At 41.8% G+C, this 27,648-nt stretch overlaps 1 protein-coding gene across 1 annotated transcript in view; it reads right to left on the minus strand.

The window, feature by feature from the left end:
* The window catches only part of LOC128703603 (uncharacterized), a 311,066-nt gene extending 290,238 nt beyond the window's left edge, over positions 1–20,828 (minus strand). The window contains exon 1 of the mRNA XM_070086894.1: positions 20,728–20,828. Coding sequence (XP_069942995.1) covers positions 20,728–20,766 — 39 coding nt within the window. The 5' untranslated portion in view covers positions 20,767–20,828. The remainder of the gene's footprint in view (positions 1–20,727) is intronic.
* Positions 20,829–27,648: the final 6,820 nt, after the last annotated feature.

Raw genomic sequence — 27,648 nt, forward strand, 5'->3', positions numbered from 1 at the left:
GGGTCAACAAAGACTGTACATCATCACTCTTATTTAATTCCATCAAGTGTTGAGCACCTGCTACAAAATTGGTGGCATTATCTGAGATCATCAATCTTGGACAGGATCTCCTAGCTGCAAATTTCCGGAACAGCTGTATGAACTGTTCTGCAGACAAGTCCTGAGCCACTTCTAGATGAACAGCCCTAGTAGCTGTACAAGTAAATAGACATACATACACCTTCAAGGGAACACCATCTGAAGTACCTGTTAAAATGATTGGCCCACTATAGTCCACTCCGGTCACATCAAATGGTTTTACCAACTGCACGCGTTCCTTGGGCAATGGTGGAGGACTTGGGTACATGTAGGTTCTGGCATCCACCCGGCGACATATTACACACGACTTGATAACCCTTTTTACACTTTGCCATCCTTGTGGAATCCAGAAGGTTTCCCGAATACAGTTTAAGGTATCCTGTACCCCACCGTGCATCACGTTATTATGGGCATTATAGACAATCAAGGTTGTCAGATGATGAGTTTTGGGCAGCAAGATAGGGTGCTTAGCATATTCCACCAACTCAGCATTTTGTAACCTGCCTCTGCACCTAATTACATCATCCTCTAAATACAGCCCCAGCTTTTCTATTATTGAGCCTTTCACAATTTTTCCATCCATCATTAATTTAATCTCATCCCTGTAGGTTTCTTCTTGTACCCTCTGTAGCCAGTATCTCAGGGGATGGGGAAAATTATATGAAATATTCATCTTACTTATAAATTTAAACACTAACCTTGTCACGCTAATCAGTTTGGGTAAGGAAGAATACCTATTCATGTCAATGGCTAAGGAGGGACTACTGACTGGAGCGGTGCTCACCGTAATTTCGACAGGAGCAATATGTGCCTTTTGCACCGGCCAGTTAGTTTTGTCCACCAGCCAACTTGGCCCTTTAAACCACAATAAAGCACTCACAAATTTTTCATAAGTCAAGCCTCGGGACAAGAAGTCAGCTGGATTCTCGTCACCAGGAATGTGATTAAAGGTTAACCTATGCTGACTCAAACTGTTATATTTCTCCTGCATTTGATTGATTTCAGCGACTCTGTTTTGTACATACACAATCTTACTGTTACCATTACGAATCCATTGTAAGGATACCTCGTTATCAGACCAAATTACGGTGTCGCTGATATTTATCTCTCGCAATTTATTTCTTACATAATTGGCTAATTTGACACCTACATAAATGGCCATTAATTCCAACTGAGGTAAGGTACATGATTTGATTGGAGCCACCTTAGCCTTAGACATAACAAGAGAAATGGCACTATTACATTGAAGGTAAGCGACTGCTCCATATGCTAATTTCGAAGCATCGCAAAAAATGTGGAGTACATTTTCTCCATCTTGACTGGCCACATTACATGGGAACTCCAACATTGGTAATTTTACATATTCACCTATTAGTTATTCCCACCTTTCAACAAATTCCTCAGGTAGGGTTTCATCCCAAGCACACTTAAGCTTCCATGCTTCTTGTATCAACAATTTTCCTCTTATGGTAAGTGGGGACACTAAGCCTAGTGGATCGAAGCATTTTGAAACTTCCACAAGTAAGACTCTCTTGGTTAAGTTATTGGGCATGCTGTAGTTATTAGACTTTAATGATAACAAGTCTCTCTCTCTGTCCCAAGTCAGTCCCAGCACATTACTATATTTAGACACTTCAACTCCAGGGTTGTCTTTATTTATTTGAGCCCTTAAACTGGACAAATTACTGTTCCATTCCCTCAGGGGCATACAGTGGACCCCCAGTTAACGATATTTTTTCACTCCAGAAGTATGTTCAGGTGCCAGTACTGACCGAATTTGTTCCCATAAGGAATATTGTGAAGTAGATTAGTCCATTTCAGACCCCCAAACATACACGTACAAACGCACTTACATAAATACACTTACATAATTGGTCGCATTCGGAGGTGATCGTTATGCGGGGATCCACTGTATTTGCACCTTGCATTATTTCATTAGCCCCTTCATATATGCTCATTAGTTCCTCTTCAGTAGATGTCACCCCCAGGAAATTGTCCACATAAAATTGTTTACCCATTACTCCACTCAGTGGACCACCCATACGCTTAAGGTGTGCATTTATCGTTGCCTGGAGTAGGAACAGACTGGAGGTAGCACCAAACAATACACTCCTGAAGCGAAAAGTCTTCAGGGGACTAAGTGGGTCACTAGGATTCTCGGGCCATAAGAACCTAGTGCAATCCCGGTCAGCCTCCTGCAGACCCACTCTCAGGAAAGCTTTACTTATGTCCGCCGTAAAGGCATAATTCTTAACCCTGAAGTTTAATAATATGTCTCCCAGTTTTTCCGTCAACGACGGACCTGTCATCAGTCATTCAAACTAGGCACATTTTTGTTACTCCTGGCACTACAATTAAACACAATCCTCAGAGGAGTGGTCTTAGAATCCTTCTTCACTCCGTGGTGTGGCAAATAGTGACCATAAATCTGGGCTTGCTCGGGAGGTACCTCCTCTATGAATTTATTATTTAACTGCTCATTAATTATATCATCGTAAGCAGTCAACAGTTCTGGTGTCTTGCTCAGTTCGTGGAGCTGAGCCTTTAATTGTCCATACGCCATCTGGTAATTAGTGGGTAGGTCTGGATGGTTCAGCTTCCACGGAAGTCTCACCCAGTATTGTCCAGATTCAAATTTAACATCCTTCTGGTATTGTTCTTGAGTAAAGGAATCATCTGGACTTTCTTCATTTACATTGATCCCTATGCTGTCCAATTCCCATAATTTATACACAGGTTCAACTTCATCCTCTATTGAAGTATATTTATACTGGGGTGATACTTCATGAGTAAGACACACCGTAACTGTATTTATGGCTTCCTCCAGTCATTCATTATCAGTACGAGGAAGCCTGCCATACATCATGTGACCTCCTGCGGTCCTTAGAAGGGTGACTCCGCATTTCTTTGTCATACCCTTTACAAAGGTGGCATAATGGTCACTACCTATCAAAATATCTATTGGCCCTACATTATCATTATTTATACCAGAAGGTGCCAAATTTACCTTACTTGAAAGCCTTTCAGTAGCGTTACCAAGCCCTATTGTAGATATTTTCTCTGGGAGCCTATCCACAATTACGGCATTAATACGTTTTCTCTCATTGCCCAGCCTGACAGTTACATAAACAGTGTCGTATGACTGGGCCTTCTTATTCGAGAGAAAGCCAGATAGCTTGAGTATAGCAGGATCTCCCATTTGTACCTTCATCCCATTAAGGCAATTACGTTTTATGAAGGTACGTTGTGATCCCTGATCCAGTAATGCTGTTACAGTTTTGGATTTACGCCGTTTATCATTAATCACCACATCCAACACAGGTAAAGCTACCTCAGCTAGGCCATCATTACTGACATTAGCTGCAATCTTTACATTGGCTACTGTTGTGTCCGGGTTATTATCACTATCAGTACTATTGTTACCATCATTACGATTAGATCCGCCCTTACACATAGCTATGTGGTGTCTTCCCTTGTTACACTGATAACAATAGTGCAAGTTAGCACGGCAATCCCTTACATTATGATTTCCTAGACACCTGATACATCTAGCAAGCTCTTCCAATCTTTCCACTTTAACATCCCATGAATTATAGGCATTACAGTTCTTAGAGAAATGAGTACCATTGCAGAAGATACAATCTCTCCTTTCTTTGCCTGACCTCTTATCAACTGGGCTACCCTTATTGTGGTACTTCCTCCTCTTGCTTTGATGTGGAGAACCACTATTACTGGCCCCTGTTACTTGATATGTGCCTACGTAATCCCGTTTAGTAGGTGACTTACGATTATTGATATTAGGATAAAGTTTCCTTTTGTGGAACTTGACAGGTGCACTGGGGTCTGTAGACGTGGTATTCCTAGAGGTAATGGGTTGGCTGGTCTGCAGTTGGACAATTAGCTCCTGCAGGCCCACTCTTATTTCTTCCAACCCGAAGTAACCCTTGTGATATCTGTTAGATAGCCACTCTACTGTCTTGTGGTTCAATTTATTCTGAATCAAGGTGCTCAACAACCACTCTGCTCCCTCCAGATCATATTTATTACTCAAGGTCTTAAGAGTGCTTTCTAGTTTGATCCTAAATTGCTGTAAGCTGTTGCGGTTGTGATCTGAAGTCTTCAAACTAGCCAAATTAGCTACTAGATCCAACCTACTTTGCTCCAAGTTACCATAAGTGACCTCCAACAAGTCAACTGCCTCACTATAGGAGTCATCTACATTTGGGAACGCTTGTATGAGAACATGCGCATCTCCCCTTACTTGTCCCTTTAAATAGCATAATTTGGTAACACTTGCAAGATCACTCCTATCATGTACGACTGCTTTAAAGATAGACCAAAACTCCTCCCAGTTTTCTCCCGGATTAAACACAGGCATGCATAATTCTGGGAGTTTTGGTAGACACCTCTGATTTTCCTTACTAGGTTGACCAACAACATTGTTTACACCCCTTACCTTCTCCAAAGCCTTAGTTTCGCAGGACACAATGTTGTCCTCCACTTCATAATATTGATCCAGCAGCCGCTCCCTGTCAGCATCATCTGCACAATTCACCAGAAGATCGCTCTCACAGTCCTTATACCACAATCTATATGACTCATATCTATTTTCTAAGGCATCTAGGTGTAGCTTTAATTCATCAGGGTTTACCGTTTCTTGTCTCATTAACTCCATACACTTGTTGTATGATTTAGTAACATGACCCTTCCGAGCTTGTAGTGACGCTTTCTTTGCTTTGGCATCCATGGACTTGCCAGCCGCACTAACTTCCTCAGACCCAGCCATGGTTAGGGAATTAATAATCACCAATTATACAACTTAAGTAGACACCTTGTGAGAGTAATTCTTGCACTTTACTCTTGTATAAATCCTAGCCACCCATGTGCTAGTAATTAATTGGGCTAATTACCATCCACCACACAACCAATTAAATTTGTGTACCCTATACCCACTTCCTTCAATCAGTCACTTAATTATTAAGTAATTAATTCAATTAATTTTTTACTGATTGCATCCGGTTCAGGAAGGACCAGCGGGCAGATATGGAAAATTTTATAGGGTGAATACCTTTATGTACCTCAACATTACATGCTTACAAGTAAACTCATTGGGAGACAACCATATTGTTTACCGTAGTCACCCCATGTAGACATGTGAGAAAACTTAACCACCCCTGGTCACTGCAAGTGGTTCCTTCGACCTCACAATCTTATCCATATCTATCCGAGACCAGTATGGATTGGATAGCACCCACAAGTACGGTGCTACTAATTAATTGTGGACTGTATAGATTATATTAGTTTAACTGAATGAAGGGGGGGTGGGGTAGGCTACACATGGATATATCCATCAAGGAAAAACACTTGTACATAATCTCACCACTTACCAGATATTCTCTGGTGGTCACTTGATGTAGCTGGATCACCCATAACTTGTCCAATTACAACATACCTAACTGGCCAGTGTCAGTCTGCTATAACTAGAAGGGTTACTTAACTGTGGGTGATTGATACTCCTTATTTCCTCCATTCACCATCTCATTTCGATGTCCTGTTACACCGACACGGTTCTTATTCCAGCAGGACGAGGTATCCGTTGGTTTGTCCCGGTTTAGAAGTCGTGATTCCATAAAACTTCACTATCCTCGGTACGAGAATCACGCGTGCACTCGGAGCAGGGCGATCTATTTCACATCCCGCATTCTCTTAACTTAATGTTATCATCACTGATTACATTACCATTCACAAGACGATTTAACGTCTCATAATTATTATACACATTAGAGGTCACTCCATTAAGATCTGAGGCCGATGAGTTAGGATTAACTCACGGGTATTTCCCCTGGACACACACCATGGCCGCGCACCAGTCACACCCGGTCGAACCATTATTCACTAATTTTACCACATTTTTACGGTGGTCCCGTAAATCATGTTCCCTCACTCTTCACCAGGAACAGTTACAACACTTCCTATTATGAAGTGAGGCCCATATTAATCCTTAGGCCGCCGTGAACGCCAATTTCCTGATCCCAGGTTTTCACAGCCTCCTCACTACATTCAAAACACTCCCGCCCCTCATGCCCCAGCTCGACCTATATCCCCCCCGCACATCTGCGCAGGCGCAGCAGGAACCCAGTTGGTCCCATTCAAAATACAAATACATTTTGACCCAAATCAACACATTAAACACTTATTAGGCACCATAGCTTCGGAAATTAAATAATTTCCACAGTAGTGGTAGCAGTAATCACCACAATCACTGAAAGTAGTAGTAACAGTAACATCCATGATTACCACAATCAGTGACAATAGTGGTAGCAGTAACAACCACCACTACCACAACCACAGTGACAGTAGTAGTAGCAGTAACAACCACAATCACAGTGACAGTAGTAGTTGCAGTAACAACCACAATCACAGTGAGAGTCATAGCAGCAATAACAGCCACCACAACCACACTGAGACAGTAGTGGTAGCAGTAACAACCACCACTACCACAATCACAGTAACAGTAGTAGTAGCAGTAACAACCACCACTACCACAGTGATAGTAGTAGTAGTAGTAACAACAACCACTACCAAGCACAGTGACAGTAGTGGTAGCAGTAACAACCACAATCACAGTGACAGTTATGGTAGCAGTAACAACCACCACTACCACAATCACTATGGTAGTAGTGGCAGCAGTAGCAACCACCACTACCACAATCACTGACAGTAGTAGCAGCATTAACAACCACCACTACCTCAATCACTGTGACAGTAGTAGTAGCAGTAACAACCACCACTACCACAATCACTGTGGCAGTAGTGGTAGCAGTAACAACCATCACTACCACAATCACTGTGAGAGTAGTAGTAGCGGTAACATCCACCACTACCACAATCACTGTGGCAGTAGTAGTGGCAGTAACAGCCATCACTACCACAATCACTGTGCCAGTAACAGTAGTAACAACCATCACTACCACAATCACTGTGACAGTAATAGTAGCAGTAACAACCACAACTACCACAATCAATGTGACAGTAGCAATAACAACCACCACTACCACACTGTCACAGAAGTAGTAACAACAACCACCACTACCACAATCATTGTGACAGTAGTGGTAGCAGTAATCACCACAATCACTGGGAGTAGTGGTAGCAGTAACAACCACCACTACAATTACTGTGACAGTAGCAGTACAGTAACAACCACAATCACTGTGGCAGTAGTAGTAGCCGTAACAACCACCACTACCACAATCACTGTGGCAAAAGTAGTTGTAGTAACAACCACAATCACTGTGATAGTAATGGTAGCAGTAACAACAACTACCACTATCACTGTGGCAGTAGTGGTAGCAGTAACAACCACTACCACAATCACTGTGACAGTAGTAGTAGCAGTAACAACCACCACTACCACAATCACTGACAGCAGAAGTAGCAGTAACAACCACAATCACTATGGCAGTAGTGGTAGCAGTACCAACCACCACCACGACAATCACTGACAGTAGTGGTAGCAGTAACAACCACCACTAACACAATCACTGTGACAGCAGTAGCAGCAGTAACAACCACAATTACTGTGACAGTAGTGGTAGTAGTAACAACCACCACTACCAGTCACTGTGACAATAATAGTAGCAGTAAGAACCACATCACTGTGGCAGTAGTGGTAGCAGTAACAACCACCACTACCCCAATCACTGTGGCAGTAGAAGTAGCAATAAGAACCACCACAACCAAAATCACTGTGACAGTAGTAGTATCAGTAACAACCATAATCACTGTGGCAGTAGCTGTAGCAATAACAACCACAATCACTGTGACAGTATTGGTAGCAGTAACAAGCACCAATACCACAATCACTGTGACAGTAGTAGTAGCAGAAGCAGTAACAACTACCACTACCACAATCAGTGACAGTAGTGGTAGCAGAAATGACCAGCACTACCACAATCACTGTGACAGTAGTATTAGCAGTAACAACCATCACTACCACAATCACTGTGACAGTAGCAGTAACAACCACCACTACTACAATCACAATGACAGTAGTAGCAGTAACAACCACAACTACCACAATCACTGACAGTAATAGTAAGAGTAACAAGCACAATCACTGTGGCAGTAGTGGTAGCAGTAACAACCACCATCACAATCACTGTGGCAGTAGTAGTAGCAGTAACAACCACAATCACTCTGGCAGTAGTGGGAGCAGTAACACTGTCCACTACCCCAATCACTGTGACAGTAGTAGTAGCAGTATCATCCACGACTACCACAATCACTGTGACAGTAGTAGCAGCAATAACAACCATCACTACCACAATCATTGTGACAGAAGTAGTAGCAGTAACAATCATCACTACCACAATCACTGTGACATTAGTAGTAGCAATAACAACCACCACTACCACAATCACAGTGAAAGTAGTAGTAGCAGTAACAATCACCACTACCCCAATCACTGTGACAGTAGAAGTAGCAATAAGAACCACCACAACCAAAATCACTGTGACAGTAGTAGTAGCAGTAACACTGTTCACTACCACAATCACTGTGACAGTAGTAGTAGCAGTAACAACCATAATCAGTGGCAGTAGTGGTAGCAGTAACAACCACTACCACAATCACTGTGGCAGTAGCAGTAGCAATAACAACCACAATCGCTGTGACAGTATTGGTAGCAGTAACAAGCACCAGTACCACAATCACTGTGACAGTACCTGGAGTTACCTGGAGAGAGTTCCGGGGGTCAATGCCCCCGCGGCCTGGTCTGTGACCAGGCCTCCTGGTGGATCAGAGCCTGATCAACCAGGGTGTTACTGCTGGCTGCACGCAAACCAACGTACGAGCCACAGCCTGGCTGGTCAGGAACCGACTTTAGGTGCTTGTCCAGTGCCAGCTTGAAGACTGCCAGGGGTCTGTTGGTAATCCCCCTTATGTATGCTGGGAGGCAGTTGAACAGTCTCGGGTCCCTGACACTTATTGTATGGTCTCTTAACGTGCTAGTGACACCCCTGATTTTCATTGGGGGGATGTTGCATCGTCTGCCAAGTCTTTTGCTTTCGTAGTGAGTGATTTTCGTGTGCAAGTTCGGTACTAGTCCCTCTAGGATTTTCCAGGTGTATATAATCATGTATCTCTCCCGCCTGTGTTCCAGGGAATACAGGTTTAGGAACCTCAAGCGCTCCCAGTAATTGAGGTGTTTTATCTCCGTTATGCGCGCCGTGAAGGTTCTCTGTACATTTTCTAGGTCAGCAATTTCACCTGCCTTGAAAGGTGCTGTTAGTGTGCAGCAATATTCCAGCCTAGATAGAACAAGTGACCTGAAGAGTGTCATCATGTGCTTGGCCTCCCTAGTTTTGAAGGTTCTCATTATCCATCCTGTCATTTTTCTAGCAGATGCGATTGATACAATGTTATGGTCCTTGAAGGTGAGATCCTCCGACATGATCACTCTCAGGTCTTTGACGTTGGTGTTTCGCTCTATTTTGTGGCCAAAACTTGTTTTGTACTCTGATGAAGATTTAATTTCCTCATGTTTACCATATCTGAGTAATTGAAATTTCTCATCGTTGAACTTCATATTGTTTTCTGCAGCCCACTGAAAGATCTGGTTTATGTCCGCCTGGAGCCTTGCAGTGTCTTCAATGGAAGACACTGTCATGCAGATTCAGGTGTCATCTGCAAAGGAAGACACGGTGCTGTGGCTGACATCCTTGTCTATGTCAGATATGAGGATGAGGAACAAGATGGGAGCGAGTACTGTGCCTTGTGGAACAGAGTTTTTCACCGTAGCTGCCTCGGACTTTACTCTGTTGACTACTACTCTCTGTGTTCTGTTAGCGAGGAAATTATAGATCCATCGACCGACTTTTCCTGTTATTCCTTTAGCACGCATTTTGTGCGCTATTACGCCAAGGTCACACTTGTCGAAGGCTTTTGCAAAGTCTGTATATATTACATCTGCATTCATTTTGTCTTCTAGTGCATCTAGGACCTTGTCGTAGTGATCCAATAGTTGAGACAGACAGGAGCGATCTGTTCTAAACCCATGTTGCCCTGGGTTGTGTAACTGATGGGTTTCTAGATGGGTGGTGATCTTGCTTCTTAGGACCCTTTCAAAGATTTTTATGATATGGGATGTTAGCGCTATCGGTCTGTAGTTCTTTGCTGTTGCTTTACTGCCCCCTTTGTGGAGTGGGGCTATGTCTGTTGTTTTTAGTAACTGTGGGATGACCCCCGTGTCCATGCTCCCTCTCCATAGGATGGTAAAGGCTCGTGATAGGGGCTTCTTGCAGTTCTTGATGAACACAGAGTTCCATGAGTCTGGCCCTGGGGCAGAGTGCATGGGCATGTCATTTATCACCTGTTCGAAGTCATTTGGCGTCAGGATAACATCGGATAGGCTTGTGTTAACCAAATTCTGTGGCTCTCTCATAAAAAATTAATTTTGATCTTCGACTCTCAGTCTGGTTAGCGGCTTGCTAAAAACTGAGTCATATTGGAACTTGAGTAGCTCACTCATTTCCTTGCTGTCATCTGTGTAGGACCCATCTTGTTTAAGTAGGGGCCCAATACTGGACGATGTTCTCGACTTTGATTTGGCATAGGAGAAGAAATACTCTGGGTTTCTTTCGATTTCATTTATGGCTTTTAGTTCTTCCCGTGATTCCTGACTCCTATAAGATTCCTTTAGCTTAAGTTCGATGCTTGCTATTTCTGACCAGTGTCTCCCTACGCATTTCAGATATATTGACCTCTTTTAGCAGCTCTGTTATTCTTTTCCGTCGCCTGTAAAGGGAGCGCCTGTCTCTTTCTATTTTACATCTACTCCTCCTTTTTCTTAGAGGAATAAGCCTTGTGCATACATCGAGTGCCACCAAGTTAATCTGTTCTAGGCATAAGATGGGGTCTGTGTTGCTTAGTATATCTTCCCAGCTTATATTGGTTAGGACTTGGTTTACTTGGTTCCACTTTATATTTTTGTTACTGAAGTTGAATTTGGTGAATGCTCCCTCGTGACTAATCTCATTATGTCGGTCTGGGGCTCCGCGCATACATGTCTGAACCTCAATTATGTTGTGATCTGAGTATATTGTTTTTGATATGGTGACATTTCTTATCAGATCATCATTGTTAGTGAAGATGAGGTCTAGTGTATTCTCCAGTCTAGTAGGCTCTATTATTTGCTGGTTTAAATTGAATTTTGTGCAGAGATTTAAAAGCTCATGCCAGTGTGAGTTTTCATCAGAGCTGCCTCCTGGTGTTATTACTGCAACAATATTATTTGCTATATTCCTCCATTTTAGGTCCTTATGAAGAAAGATTGAAGACTCTTAAGTTACATTCACTTGTTAGACGAAGAATGAGGGGAGACCTGATCCTCGTCAAGAAACTCAGGAACTGGAATGAGGCACAACTCGTTCTCACCGAACCAGACCTCAGACGCCGACGGTGCCTAGAAGCCTCACTAATCGCCCAGGAGCAAGATGATGGGTGCAGGAGGTGGAAGATTTTGCAGACTGGTCAATTTTAAACAGCTGTTCCTGGAATTGCTGGGATGTTGCATCCGGAGGCTTGTAGACTACCACAATGACTAGGTTTTGGTTCTCGATCTTTACTGCTAAAACTTCCACTACATCATTTGAGGCATTAAGCAGTTCTGTGCAAACAAGTAACTCTGCAATGTACAGGCCAACCCCCCCCCCCCTTTTGCCTGTTCACTCTGTCACATCTGTATAAGTTGTAACCTGGGATCCATATTTTGTTGTCCAAGTGATCCTTTATGTGGGTCTCAGTGAAAGCCGCGAACATTGCCTTTGCCTCTGCAAGCAGTCCACGGATGAAAGGTATTTTGTTGTTTGTTGCTGGCTTTAGACCCTGTATATTTGCAAAGAAGAATGTCATCGGACTGGTGGTATTGTTGGTACTGGGGGGGGGATTTCTTTTCCGGCATTAGTAGTATTATGTAGTAGTAGCAGAAGCAGTAACAACCACCACTACCACAATCACTGTGACAGTAGTGGTAGCAGAAATGACCAGCACTACCACAATCACTGTGACAGTAGTTTTAGCAGTAACAACCATCACTACCACAATCACTGTGACAGTAGCAGTAACAACCACCACTACTACAATCACAATGACAGTAGTAGCAGTAACAACCACAACTACCACAATGACTGACAGTAATAGCAACAGTAACAAGCACAATCACTGTGGCAGTAGTGGTAGCAGTAACAACCACCATCACAATCACTGTGGCAGTAGTAGTAGCAGTAACAACCACAATCACTCTGGCAGCAGTGGGAGCAGTAACACTGTCCACTACCCCAATCACTGTGACAGTAGTAGTAGCAGTAACAACCACCACTACCCCAATCACTGTGACAGTAGTAGTAGCAGCAGTAACATCCACGACTACCACAATCACTGTGACAGTAGTAGCAGTAACAACCACCACTACCACAATCACTTTGACAGTAGCAGCAATAACAACCATCACTACCACAATCATTGTGACAGTAGTAGTAGCAGTAACACCATCCACTACCATAATCACTGTGGCAGTAGTGGCAGCAGTAACAACCACCACTACCACAATCAGTGTGGCAGTAGTGGTAGCAGTAACAACCACCACTACCACAATCAGTGTGGGAGGAAGACTAGCACTAGCAACCACAATCACTGGCAGCAGAACAACCACCACTACCACAATCTCTATGGTAGCAGTAGTAGTTGCAGTAACAACCAAAATCACTGACAGTAGTCATACCAGTAAAAATCACCACTACCACAATCACAGTGACAGTAGTAACATTAACAACCACTGCTACCACAATCACTGACAACAGTGGTAGGAGTAACAACCACCTCTACCATAATCACTGTGACAGTAGTAGTACCAGTAACAACCATCACTACCAAAATCACTGTGACATTAGTAGTAGCAATAACAACCACCACTACCACAATCACAGTGAAAGTAGTAGTAGCAGTAACAATCACCACTACCACAATCACTGTGGCAGTAGTGGTAGCAGTAACAACAACAATCACTGACAGTAGTGGTAGCAGTAACAACCATCACTACCACAATCAGTGACAGTAGTGGTAGCAGTAACAACCACCACTACCTCAATTACTGTGACAGTAATAGTAGCAGTAACAACCACCAATACCACAATCAGTGACAGTAGTGGTAGCAGTAACAACAACCACTACCACAATTACTGTGACAGTAGTAGTAGCAGTAACAACCACCAATATCACAATCAGTGACAGTAGTGGTAGCAGTAACAACCACCACTACCACAATTACTGTGACAGTAGTGGTAGCAGTAACAACCACCACTACCACAATTATTATGACAGTAGTAGCAGTAACAACCACCACTACCACAATCACTGTGACAGTAGTAGTAGCAGTAACAACCACCACTACCACAATTACTGTGACAGTAGTAGCAGTAACAACCACCACTACCATAATCACTGTGACAGTAGTAGTAGCAGTAACAACCACCACTACCATAATCACTGTGACAGTAGTAGCAGTAACAACCACCACAACTGCAATTACGGTGAGAGTAGTAGCAGTAACAACCACCATTACCACAATCACTGTGACAGTAGTAGTAGCAGTAACAACCACCACTACCACAATCAGTGAGAGTAGTGGTAGCAGTAACAACCACCACTAACACAATCAGTGATAGTAGTAGCAGTAACAACCACCACTACCACAATCAGTGACATTAGTGGTAGCAGTAACAACCACCACTACCACAGTGGCAGTAGTAGTAGCAGTAACAACCACCACTACCACAATCAGTGACATTAGTGGTAGCAGTAACAACCACCACTACCACAATCAGTGACAGTTGTATTAGCAGTAACAACCACCACTACCACAATCAGTGACAGTAGTGGTAGCAGTAACAACCACCACTACCACAATCAGTGACAGTAGTGGTAGCAGTAACAACCACCACTACCACAATCAGTGACAGTAATAGTATCAGTAACAACCACCACTATCACAATCAGTGACAGTAGTAGTAGCAGTAACAACCACCACTACCACAATCAGTGACAGTAGTAGTAGCAGTAACAACCACCACTACCACAATCAGTGACATTAGTGGTAGCAGTAACAACCACCACCACCACAATCACTGTGACAGTAGTAGCAGTAACAACCATCACTACCACAATCACTGTGACATTAGTAGTAGCAATAGCAACCACCACTACCACAATCACAGTGAAAGTAGTAGTAGCAGTAACAATCACCACTACCACAATCACTGTGGCAGTAGTGGTAGCAGTAACAACAATCACTGACAGTAGTGGTAGCAGTAACAACCACCATTACCACAATCATTATGTCAGCAGTAGTAGCAGTAGCAACCACAATCACTGGCAGTAGTGGTACCATTAACAACCACCACTACCACTATCATTGTGGCTGTAATGGTAACAGTAACAATCACCACTACCACAATCACAATGACAGGAGTAGCAGTAACAACCATTGCTACCAGTGACAGTAGTGGTAACAGTAACAACCACCACCACAATTACTGTGACAGTAGTAGTAGCAGTAACAACCACCAATACCACAATCAGTGACAGTAGTGGTAGCAGTAACAACCACCACTACCACAATTACTGGGACAGTAGTGGTAGCAGTAACAACCACCACTAACACAATTACTATGACAGTAGTAGCAGTAACAACCACCACTACCACAATCACTGTGACAGTAGTAGTAGCAGTAACAACCACCACTACCACAATCAGTGACAGTAGTAGTAGCAGTAACAACCACCACTACCACAATCAGTGACAGTAGTAGTAGCAGTAACAACCATCACTACCACAATCAGTGACAGTAGTGGTAGCAGTAACAACCACCACTACCACAATTACTGTGACAGTAGTAGTAGCAGTAACAACCACCAATACCACAATCTGTGACAGTAGTGGTAGCAGTAACAACCACCACAACCACAATTACTGTGACAGTAGTGGTAGCAGTAACAACCACCACTACCACAATTACTATGACAGTAGTAGCAGTAACAACCACCACTACCACAATCACTGTAACAGTAGTAGTAGCAGTAACAACCACCACTACCACAATTACTATGACAGTAGTAGCAGTAACAACCACCACTACCATAATCACTGTGACAGTAGTAGTAGCAGTAACAACCACCACTACCATAATCACTGTGACAGTAGTAGCAGTAACAACCACCACAACTGCAATTACTGTGAGAGTAGTAGCAGTAACAGCCACCACTACCACAATCACTGTGACAGTAGTAGTAGCAGTAAGAACCACCACCACAATCAGTGACAGTAGTGGTAGCAGTAACAACCACTGCTACCACAGTGACAGTAGTGGTAGCAGTAACAACCACCACTACCACAATCAGTGAGAGTAGTGGTAGCAGTAACAACCACCACTAACACAATCAGTGACAGTAGTAGTAGCAGTAACAACCACCACTACCACAATCAGTGACATTAGTGGTAGCAGTAACAATGATCACTACCACAATTACTGTGACAGTAGTGGTAGCAGTAACAACCACCACTACCACAATCACTGTGACAGTAGTGGTAGCAGTAACAACCATCACTACGACAATCAGTGACAGTGGTAGCAGTAACAACCACCACTACCACAATTGGTGACAGTGGTAGCAGTAACAACCACCACTACCACAATCACTGTGACAGTAGTGGTAGCAGTAACAACCACCACTACCACAATCAGTGACAGTAGTGGTAGCAGTAACAACCACCACTACCACAATTAGTGACAGTGGTAGCAGTAACAACCACCACTACCACAATCACTGTGACAGTAGTGGTAGCAGTAACAACCACCACTACCACAATTACTGTGACAGTAGTAGTAGCAGTAACAACCACCAATACCACAATCAGTGACAGTAGTGGTAGCAGTAACAACCACCACTACTACAATTACTGTGACAGTAGTGGTAGCAGTAACAACCACAACTACCACAATTACTATGACAGTAGTAGCAGTAACAACCACCACTACCACAATCACTGTGACAGTAGTAGTAGCAGTAACAACCACCACTACCACAATTACTGTGACAGTAGTAGCAGTAACAACCACCACTACCATAATCACTGTGACAGTAGTAGCAGTAACAACCACCACAACCTCAATTACTGTGAGAGTAGTAGCAGTAACAACCACCACTACCACAATCACTGTGACAGAAGTAGTAGCAGTAAGAACCACCACCACAATCAGTGACAGTAGTGGTAGCAGTAACAACCACTGCTACCACAATCAGTGACAGTAGTGGTAGCAGTAACAACCACCACTACCACAATCAGTGAGAGTAGTGGTAGGAGTAACAACCACCACTAACACAATCAGTGACAGTTGTAGTAGCAGTAACAACCACCACTACCACAATCAGTGACATTAGTGGTAGCAGTAACAACCACCACTACAAGAGTGACAGTAGTAGTAGCAGTAACAACTACCACTACCACAATCAGTGACATTAGTGGTAGCAGTAACAACCACCACTACCACAATCAGTGACTAGTAGCAGTAACAACCACCACTACCACAATCAGTGACAGTAGTGGTAGCAGTAACAACCACCACTACCACAATCAGTGACAGTAGTGGTAGCAGTAACAACCACCACTACCACAATCAGTGACAGTAGTAGTAGCAGTAACAACCACCACTACCACAATCAGTGACAGTAGTAGTAGCAGTAACAACCACCACTACCACAGTGACATTAGTGGTAGCAGTAACAACCATCACTGCCACAATCACTGTGACAGTAGTGGTAGCAGTAGCAACCACCACTACCACAATCAATGTCACAGTAGTGGTAGCAGTAACAACCATCACTACCACAATCAATGTGAGAGTGGTAGCAGTAACAACCACCACTACCACAATCACTGTGACAGTAGTAGTAGCAGTAACAACCACCACTACCACAATTACTGTGATAGTAGTGGTAGCAGTAACAATGATCACTACCACAATTACTGTGACAGTAGTGGTAGCAGTAACAACCACCACTACCACAATCACTGTGACAGTAGTGGTAGCAGTAACAACCATCACTACCACAATCAGTGACAGTAGTGGTAGCAGTAACAACCACCACTACCACAATTGGTGACAGTGGTAGCAGTAACAACCACCACTACCACAATCACTGTGACAGTAGTGGTAGCAGTAACAACCACCACTACCACAATCAGTGACAGTAGTGGTAGCAGTAACAACCACCACTACCACAATTAGTGACAGTGGTAGCAGTAACCACCACTACCACAATCACTGTGACAGTAGTGGTAGCAGTAACAACCACCACTACCACAATTACTGTGACAGTAGTAGTAGCAGTAACAACCACCAATACCACAATCAGTGACAGTAGTGGTAGCAGTAACAACCACCACTACCACAATTACTGTGACAGTAGTGGTAGCAGTAACAACCACCACTACCACAATCACTGTGACAGTAGTAGTAGCAGTAACAACCACCACTACCACAATTACTGTGACAGTAGTAGCAGTAACAACCACCACTACCATAATCACTGTGACAGTAGTAGTAGCAGTAACAACCACCACTACCATAATCAATGTGACAGTAGTAGCAGTAACAACCACCACAACCGCAATTACTGTGAGAGTAGGAGCAGTAACAACCACCACTACCACAATCACTGTGACAGAAGTAGTAGCAGTAAGAACCACCACCACAATCAGTGACAGTAGTGGTAGCAGTAACAACCACTGCTACCACAATCAGTGACAGTAGTGGTAGCAGTAACAACCACCACTACCACAATCAGTGAGAGTAGTGGTAGGAGTAACAACCACCACTAACACAATCAGTGACAGTTGTAGTAGCAGTAACAACCACCACTACCACAATCAGTGACATTAGTGGTAGCAGTAACAACCACCACTACCACAGTGACAGTAGTAGTAGCAGTAACAACTACCACTACCACAATCAGTGACATTAGTGGTAGCAGTAACAACCACCACTACCACAATCAGTGACAGTACTAGTAGCAGTAACAACCACCACTACCACAATCAGTGACAGTAGTGGTAGCAGTAACAACCACCACTACCACAATCAGTGACAGTAGTGGTAGCAGTAACAACCACCACTACCACAATCAGTGACAGTAGTAGTAGCAGTAACAACCACCACTACCACAATCAGTGACAGTAGTAGTAGCAGTAACAACCACCACTACCACAATCAGTGACATTAGTGGTAGCAGTAACAACCACCACTACCACAATCAGTGACAGTAGTGGTAGCAGTAACAACCACCACTACCACAATCAGTGACAGTAGTAGTAGTAACAACCACCACTACCACAATCAGTGACAGTACTAGTAGCAGTAACAACCACCACTACCACAATCAATGACAGTAGTAGTAGCAGTAACAACCACCACTACCACAGTGTCAGTAGTAGTAGCAGTAACAACCACCACTTCCACAATCAGTGACAGTAGTAGTAGCAGTAACAACCACCACTACCACAATCAGTGACAGTAGTAGTAGCAGTAACAACCACCACTACCACAATCAGTGACAGTAGTGGTAGCAGTAACAACCACCACTATCACAATTACTGTGACAGTAGTAGTAACAGTAACAACCACCACTTCCACAATCATTGACAGTAGTAGTAGCAGTAACAACCACCACTACCACAATCAGTGACAGTAGTAGTAGCAGTAACAACCACCACTTCCACAATCAGTGACAGTAGTAGCAGTAACAACCACCACTACCACAATCAGTGACAGTAGTAGTAGCAGTAACAACCACCACTACCACAATCAGTGACAGTAGTAGTAGCAGTAACAACCACCACTTCCACAATCAGTGACAGTAGTAGTAGCAGTAACAACCACCACTTCCACAATCAGTGACAGTAATAGTAGTAGTAGTAACAACCACCACTACCACAATCAGTGGCAGCAGTAGTAGCAGTAACAACCACCACTTCCACAATCAGTGACAGTAGTAGTAGCAGTAACAACCACCACTACCACAATCAGTGACAGTAGTAGTAGCAGTAACAACCACCACTACCACAATGTGACAGTAGTAGTAGCAGTAACAACCACCACTTCCACAATCAGTGACAGTAGTAGTAGTAGCAGTAACAACCACCACTACCACAATCAGTGACAGTAGTAATAGCAGTAACAACCACCACTACCACAATCAGTGACAGTAGTAGTAGCAGTAACAACCACCACTACCACAATCAGTGACAGTAGTAGTAGCAGTAACAACCACCACTACCACAATCAGTGACAGTAGTAGTAGCAGTAACAACCACCACTACCACAATCAGTGACAGTAGTGGTAGCAGTAACAACCATTACTACCACAATTAGTGACAGTAGTGGTAGCAGTAACAACCACCACTACCACAATCAGTGACAGTAGTGGTAGCAGTAACAACCATCACTACCACAATCAGTGACAGTAGTAGTAGCAGTAACAACCACCACTACCACAATTACTGTGACAATAGTGGTAGCAGTAACAACCACCACTACCACAATCAGTGACAGTAGTAGCAGTAACAACCACCACTACCACAATTACTGTGACAGTAGTAATAGCAGTAACAACCACCACTTCCACAATCAGTGACAGTAGTAGTAGCAGTAACAACCACCACTACCACAATCAGTGACAGTAGTAGTAGCAGTAACAACCACCACTACCACAATCAGTGACAGTAGTAGCAGCAGTAACAACCACCACTACCACAATCAGTGACAGTAGTAGTAGCAGTAACAACCACCACTTCCACAATCAGTGACAGTAGTAGTAGCAGTAACAACCATCACTACCACAATCAGTGACAGTAGTAGTAGCAGTAACAACCACCACTTCCACAATCAGTGACAGTAGTGGTAGCAGTAACAACCACCACTACCACAATCAGTGACAGTAGTATTAGCAGTAACAACCACCACTACCACAATCAGTGACAGTAGTAGTAGCAGTAACAACCACCACTTCCACAATCAGTGACAGTAGTAGTAGCAGTAACAACCACCACTTCCACAATCAGTGACAGTAGTGGTAGCAGTAACAACCATCACTACCACAATCAGTGACAGTAGTATTAGCAGTAACAACCACCACTACCACAATCAGTGACAGTAGTGGTAGCAGTAACAACCACCACTACCACAATCAGTGACAGTAGTAGTAGCAGTAACAACTACCACTACCACAGTGACAGTAGTAGCAGTAACAACCACCACTACCACAATCAGTGACAGTAGTGGTAGCAGCAATAACCACCACTACCACAATTACTGTGACAGTAGTAGTAGCAGTAACAACTACCACTACCACAATCAGTGACAGTAGTAGCAGTAAGAACCACCACTACCACAATCAGTGACAGTAGTAGTAGTAACAACCACCACTACCACAATTACTGACAGATGTTATCTCCCTCAATACCTCGGCTTACTCTCCACATTACAAGGTATTACTAAAAAACAAACACAACCATAATCAACACTAGTGTCCTACCTGCATCTGATAAAGGTTTTCTCTGTCTACACTCGCCATTTCTGGACCAAAATAAGTGTTGATGACAGAGTGAGAGAGTAGGTGTGATCTGACTGACTCAATCATTCACTCCACTTTATAATTCATCATCACACATGTTCTCTTCAATATTATGTATATAGTTTTAACAATGTTATGTAGTAAATTAACTTTTTGTCAATCAATTTTTGAGATCTGTTATATTCTATAGGAAGGAGAATGTTGAATAATTGAGAAACATAAATATTTCATTTAACTGTAAACAGTTAATTAAGCGACCTAAACTGCGTCTTATAAACATTCATATCCTAACATTTTACAATATTTCATTCTTTGAAATAACCTATTTAATTTTGCCTTAACATTGAGATCAAAATTACGTATTGGTGCAATATAATATACAAACTTTTTATGCTAAGAAATATATAATATGTGTTAAATGCTTCGTGTTTACTAGATGCTGCGTTACCATAGCAACGGCGGCACCACGCTCAGTGATCCAGTATATTGACTGTTGCTAGTTATACCCACGTACCTCTACTGTACTAGTTCAACAAGCTTCATCACTAGCCTCAGACACCACCATGATGATGATGGCAGCTACAGCAGCAGCTGGTGCTGACCAGAACGCTAACTTCCAGATCAGACCTGACCTCAAGGATAAGTACGTTGATCAGGTACCTTGTAGTCGTTGTTACAAACACTCTCATAGCTTTTATGTGTTATTTAGTCACTAGTACATTATATGGTCAGTAAATAGTACATTGTGGTCATTATTTAATTTATTCAGCAACTAGTACATTATGTGTTTGTGAAATTATGTCATCTCCCACCCAAATCTTGCCTCACTCAGCTGTATAACCCTTGTGGCTTAGCGCTTCTTTTTGATTATAATAGAAATTGATTATAATAATAATAATTGCCTCACTCAACACTCACTCGCCCATTTGACCTTAAACAGAAATATTAATCTCAATCTTAAAATAATGAATCCTAACTAATCATAAGTTGGCCTGTGATACTCCAATACTGAAACTATGTATAGTGCCAAAACAAAAGCATTCACATTGCTAAACTCACAAACTAGTATTTAGTCACTTAGCCATAATACCAACTTACCTCATAATTTGTAATATTTTAAAATTAAGATTTAAACTAAGTATGCCCGAAATGCCTAGCCATGCTAGGTGTTCTAGTGGTACACTCTGTAATCATTATTTTACTACATGTAAACCACACAATAACCAAATTCTGTAAACTCAGCATTGTAATCCTTATAGAGAATAAACTTTGAATTTGAATTTGAATTGTTGACGATGAGCTGCTCAAAATATCTACTTGGATGACAGCCAATAAACTTATGCTTAACACTGAAAAAACCTGCTATATTCTGTTTGGTATCAGAGCAGGAGATGCACAACTTAACATTAAGATTGACAACTCTTATTGCCAGACATAATAAGGGCAAATTCCTAGGCTTACACCTCGACAGCAGCCTGAATTTCAACACCTGTATCCAACACAAAAAAAAAGTATCCAAAACGGTTGGGATCCTCCCCAAGATACGTTACTTATAACTTATAGTTGTGATAGGACTCGCAGGCATAACACCAGAAACAAACATCTCTAGGACATTCCCTGTGTCTAGCTAAACCTATACAAAAATTGAATATAAATGAAAGGGCCTAAAATCTGGAACACCCTACCTGAAAACTAGAATTGCAGACACATTCATCACTTTCAAAACTACTGTTAGAAAACATCTTATCTCCCTGACACACCCCACCGCCAGCTAACTACGTGAAAACCACCTATTCTCTTGTATCATACACACACAAAAAACAACCTAGATCTCGCCTCGATATCTGTGATTTCCCCCCAATTCGCACTTACATCCACCCAATTAACTATAAACATAGAAATACATAATACAACTATTACCTAACGAATCTTAATTAGTCATAAGTTTGCCTGTGATATTCCAATATAGGAGCCTCAATAGAACTATGCATTGTACCAAAACAAAGCCATTCACATTGCTAAATTTATGAACTGTAATGTAGTTACTTAGATTTAATATCATCATGCTCCTTAATCTGTACCAATATAGAGTTTTAAATTAATCTTAGTCTGCCCGAAATGTCTAGTCATGCTAGGTGTGATAGTGGCCCTCTCTGTAATTAGTTTTATGTGATATGTAAACCACACTATATCCTATAATATGTAAATCCCACATTGTAATCTTTATAGAGAATAAACTTGATTTTATTTTATTATTATTATTATGTGAGCAAATCACCTGCAGGAGACTTATAGAGTATTACCTGAATTATTACCTGCAAACAATTTGGGTGAGGTAAGTGGGACTTAGTATAATAATAATAATTAATAATAATAATAATATCTTTATTTACTACAAGTACATGTACAAGGTATAGAGTCCTAGCTGACATCAGTCACATACTACAATATAGAAAGCCCCTTGTTATGCTGAGCATTTCGGGCAAATTAGGTCAGTTTTGTCCCAGGATGTGACCCACACCAGTCGACTAACACCCAGGTACCCAGTTTATGCTGATGGATGAACAGGGACAGCATGTGTCTCATGGAAACACATCCCTTGACTGCCCACTTCTTCACCACTTTCACAAAAAACTAGACCTGACATTAAATAATTTTATTTTTAAAACCAGCTACTCTGGTATTTCAAGTTGTGTGGACTGTATGAGGTTAGGATTGCTGGGTACACAAAACATAATGGTATTAACACTTGCCATTTAATTACTGGAATACGCTTAATGCTGATGGAACACACCCTAACATTGCCCTAGCAGATAGGATTAATGATGGCAACACAAAAACTGCTGTACATTATGGGTAAGCATTCCTTAGCTAAGGTGTGTTGTTGTGAAGGATTCATTGAAGTCCTCTATTTTTCTGTCCTATACAAGCAATTCTTGAGGTCCCATAAATCTCCTGTCCTAATTCTTCAGCAGGGGACATTAACACGGGTTCCTATTACAAATTCAGGTCGAAACACCCTAATTTGGCCTCAGAAGATGCCAAATTACATTGCACACAGAAGTCCAGTACTCACACATTAAATTCAATATGGCTTCCCCCCCCCCCCCCGTGTCACTCAGCAGCTGTTCTACATAAGTAAGTAAGTAAGTTTATTCAGGTATACACAAATACAGTTACATAGAATTATCATACATAGCAGCATATGTGTAGAGAACCTAGGATAACCCAAAAAAGTCAGACAGAGTGACTTATTTCCATTGGGGTCCTTACATCCCTCCACCCCTCTCAAAATTTCTTGAAAGGTCAAATCAGCATTATATTTTATTGCACAATTATTATATTATTCATTTATATGTTCTGCATTTAGGAAATTATGTAAAAAATTTCCATATTGCAGCTGGGGGGTGGTTCTTGATAAACGACTTAATTAATTTTTTTTTTTTTTTTGTATTTCACTTTACTTTAAATTTTTTACACAAATTTATAATTAAAATTATCAGAGAATAGGCTTTGGTATAAAGATAGGATACATTACATATTCACACTATTCATTTTGTAACTTATCTTTACACCCAATTACATCATCTTAATATAGCCATGATTTATCTATTATTGACCCTTGAAACTTGTAAAGTTTCCCATTTAACAACAACTTAGTTTCATCTCTCTATTCATTTATTAACACAATTATTAGATTATAACAATAAGAAATACAGCGGAACCTCTACTTGCGAGTTTAATCCATTCCATGACCTTGCTCACAACTGGATTTGCTCGTTTGCAGAGTCAGTTTTCCTTATTTAAATTAACTGAAATGCAATTAATCTGTTCCAGTGGAATTCTGTACTTCAATAATTTCGCTAATATCAACTCTACCACTTATTTATCTATCTCACTTCATCTAATATGACATAATAAACAATATAAATAACATGCAAACCTGATATGTACTCTAAAATGAATAAAACATGTCATTCATGTGGTGGTATGGGCAGTGGATGAGAGTTTGTCTGGAGACCTGGCAAAATATTTTTTTTTTTTTTTTTATTATTATCACACTGGCCGATTCCCACCAAGGCAGGGTGGCCCGAAAAAGAAAAACTTTCACCATCATTCACTCCATCACTGTCTTGCCAGAAGGGTGCTTTACACTACAGTTTTTAACCCTTTGACTGTTTCAGGTCCCTCTCTGAAACTGTCATTCTATGTCGCTCAATTTTTGAAAAAAAAAAAATTATTTTTTCTTATGAAATGATAGAGAATCTTTTCCCGATGGTAATGACACCAAAAGTTCGAAATTTGGTCGAAAACTCGTGGAATTATGCTCCCGCGAAGTTAGCGGTCTCGGCGACATATGCGTATCGGCGATTTCGCCGACTTTGAGCCCTATTTTCAGCCAATTCCATTGTTCCAGTTGACCAAACTCATAGCTATTTCTTTAGAACTCCATTTTATCTATCAGCTGAGTACAAGAAACCTCCCATTTACTAATTTGGACTACCCAATATGGTGGTCAGAAATTGGCAATTTGGCCAATTTCACGCAAAATAAAAAAGATGCCAATTTCAAAATAGGGTCCAGAATAAACAAGGTAGACATTCGTGGCACTAAAATAACATATGCTCTGTTCATTAGTCACATCTCTAGGCCCCTCTTATATTATTATTGCTTTCTATTTTGATTTTTTATTCATACAAAAAAATACAAAATTTACTGATATGCAGACGACTGCATTATTGTAAAAATGGTATAAATAATATCAGTGCACTAGTGAAAGAATATTAGACTCCCCAGTTGACGTGTATTGGTCGTGTGGTATGATTTATTTACTCTTGAACATTGGTAAAAATCGAACATTTCCGCTACTTTGAGCTCAGTTTCAAGGTCGTTTTCATCGTAAAAGTAATGAAAATCATCTCTATTTCTGTAATATGTTTTCCATTTTATCACCTAAGACCATGAAAACGCGAATACAACGATAAATACTATACGAAAATACACCTCAAAGTCGGCGTTTTATTCCAAAAAAACGATCAGAGTTTTTTTTTCTCATTACGCAATGTGTGCTGCAGGATTTTTTTTATGTGGTGCACACTGACCACACAGACCCATTCTCTCACATGTGGGCCTACCAGCTTTCTCCCACTTGATTTGAAGCCGCTAGAATTATTGAGTATATATACGTCAGAAACATTGGCTCGTAAGACGTATTTATATGTCGAAAACAGTCAAAGGGTTAAACTGCAACATTAACACCCCTCCTTCAGAGTGCAGGCACTGTACTTCCCATCTCCAGGACTCAAGTCCGGCTTGCTGGTTTCCCTGAACCCCTTCATAAATGTTACTTTGCTCACACTCCAACAGCACGTCAAGTATTAAAAACCATTTGTCTCCATTCACTCCTATCAAACACGCTCATGCATACCTGCTGGAAGTCCAAGCCCCTCGCACACAAAACCTCCTTTACCCCCTCTCTCTAACCTTTCCTAGGCCGACCCCTACCCCGCCTTCCTTCCACTACAGACTGATACACTGTTGAAGTCATTCTGTTTCGCTCCATTCTCTCTACATGTCTGAACCACCTCAACAACCCTTCCTCAGCCCTCTGGACAACAGTTTTGGTAATCCCGCACCTCCTCCTAACTTCCAAACTACGAATTCTCTGCATTATATTCACACCACACATTGCCCTCAGACATGACATCTCCACTGCCTCCAGCCTTCTCCTCGCTGCAACATTCATCACCCATGCTTCACACCCATATAAGAGCGTTGGTAAAACTATACTCTCATACATTCCCCTCTTTGCCTCCAAGGACAAAGTTCTTTGTCTCCACAGACTCCTAAGTGCACCACTCACTCTTTTTCCCTCATCAATTCTATGATTCACCTCATCTTTCATAGACCCATCCGCTGACACGTCCACTCCCAAATATCTGAATACATTCACCTCCTCCATACTCTCTCCCTCCAATCTGATATTCAATCTTTCATCACCTAATCTTTTTGTTATCCTCATAACCTTACTCTTTCCTGTATTCACCTTTAATTTTCTTCTTTTGCACACCCTACCAAATTCATCCACCAATCTCTGCAACTTCTCTTCAGAATCTCCCAAGAGCACAGTGTCATCAGCAAAGAGCAGCTGTGACAACTCCCACTTTGTGTGTGATTCTTTATCTTTTAACTCCACGCCTCTTGCCAAGACCCTCGCATTTACTTCTCTTACAACCCCATCTATAAATATATTAAACAACCACGGTGACATCACACATCCTTGTCTAAGGCCTACTTTTACTGGGAAAAAATTTCCCTCTTTCCTACATACTCTAACTTGAGCCTCACTATCCTCGTAAAAACTCTTCACTGCTTTCAGTAACCTACCTCCTACACCATACACTTGCAACATCTGCCACCTTGCCCCCCTATCCACCCTGTCATACGCCTTTTCCAAATCCATAAATGCCACAAAGACCTCTTTAGCCTTATCTAAATACTGTTCACTTATATGTTTCACTGTAAACACCTGGTCCACACACCCCCTACCTTTCGTAAAGCCTCCTTGTTCATCTGCTATCCTATTCTCCGTCTTACTCTTAATTCTTTCAATAATAACTCTACCATACACTTTACCAGGTATACTCAGCAGACTTATCCCCCTATAATTTTTGCACTCTCTTTTATCCCCTTTGCCTTTATACAAAGGAACTATGCATGCTCTCTGCCAATCCCTAGGTACCTTACCCTCTTCCATACATTTATTAAATAATTGCACCAACCACTCCAAAACTATATCCCCACCTGCTTTTAACATTTCTATCTTTATCCCATCAATCCCGGCTGCCTTACCCCCTTTCATTTTACCTACTGCCTCACGAA

This window comes from Cherax quadricarinatus, chromosome 20, assembly GCF_038502225.1.
Source record: "Cherax quadricarinatus isolate ZL_2023a chromosome 20, ASM3850222v1, whole genome shotgun sequence".
Taxonomy (NCBI): Eukaryota; Metazoa; Arthropoda; class Malacostraca; order Decapoda; family Parastacidae; genus Cherax; species Cherax quadricarinatus.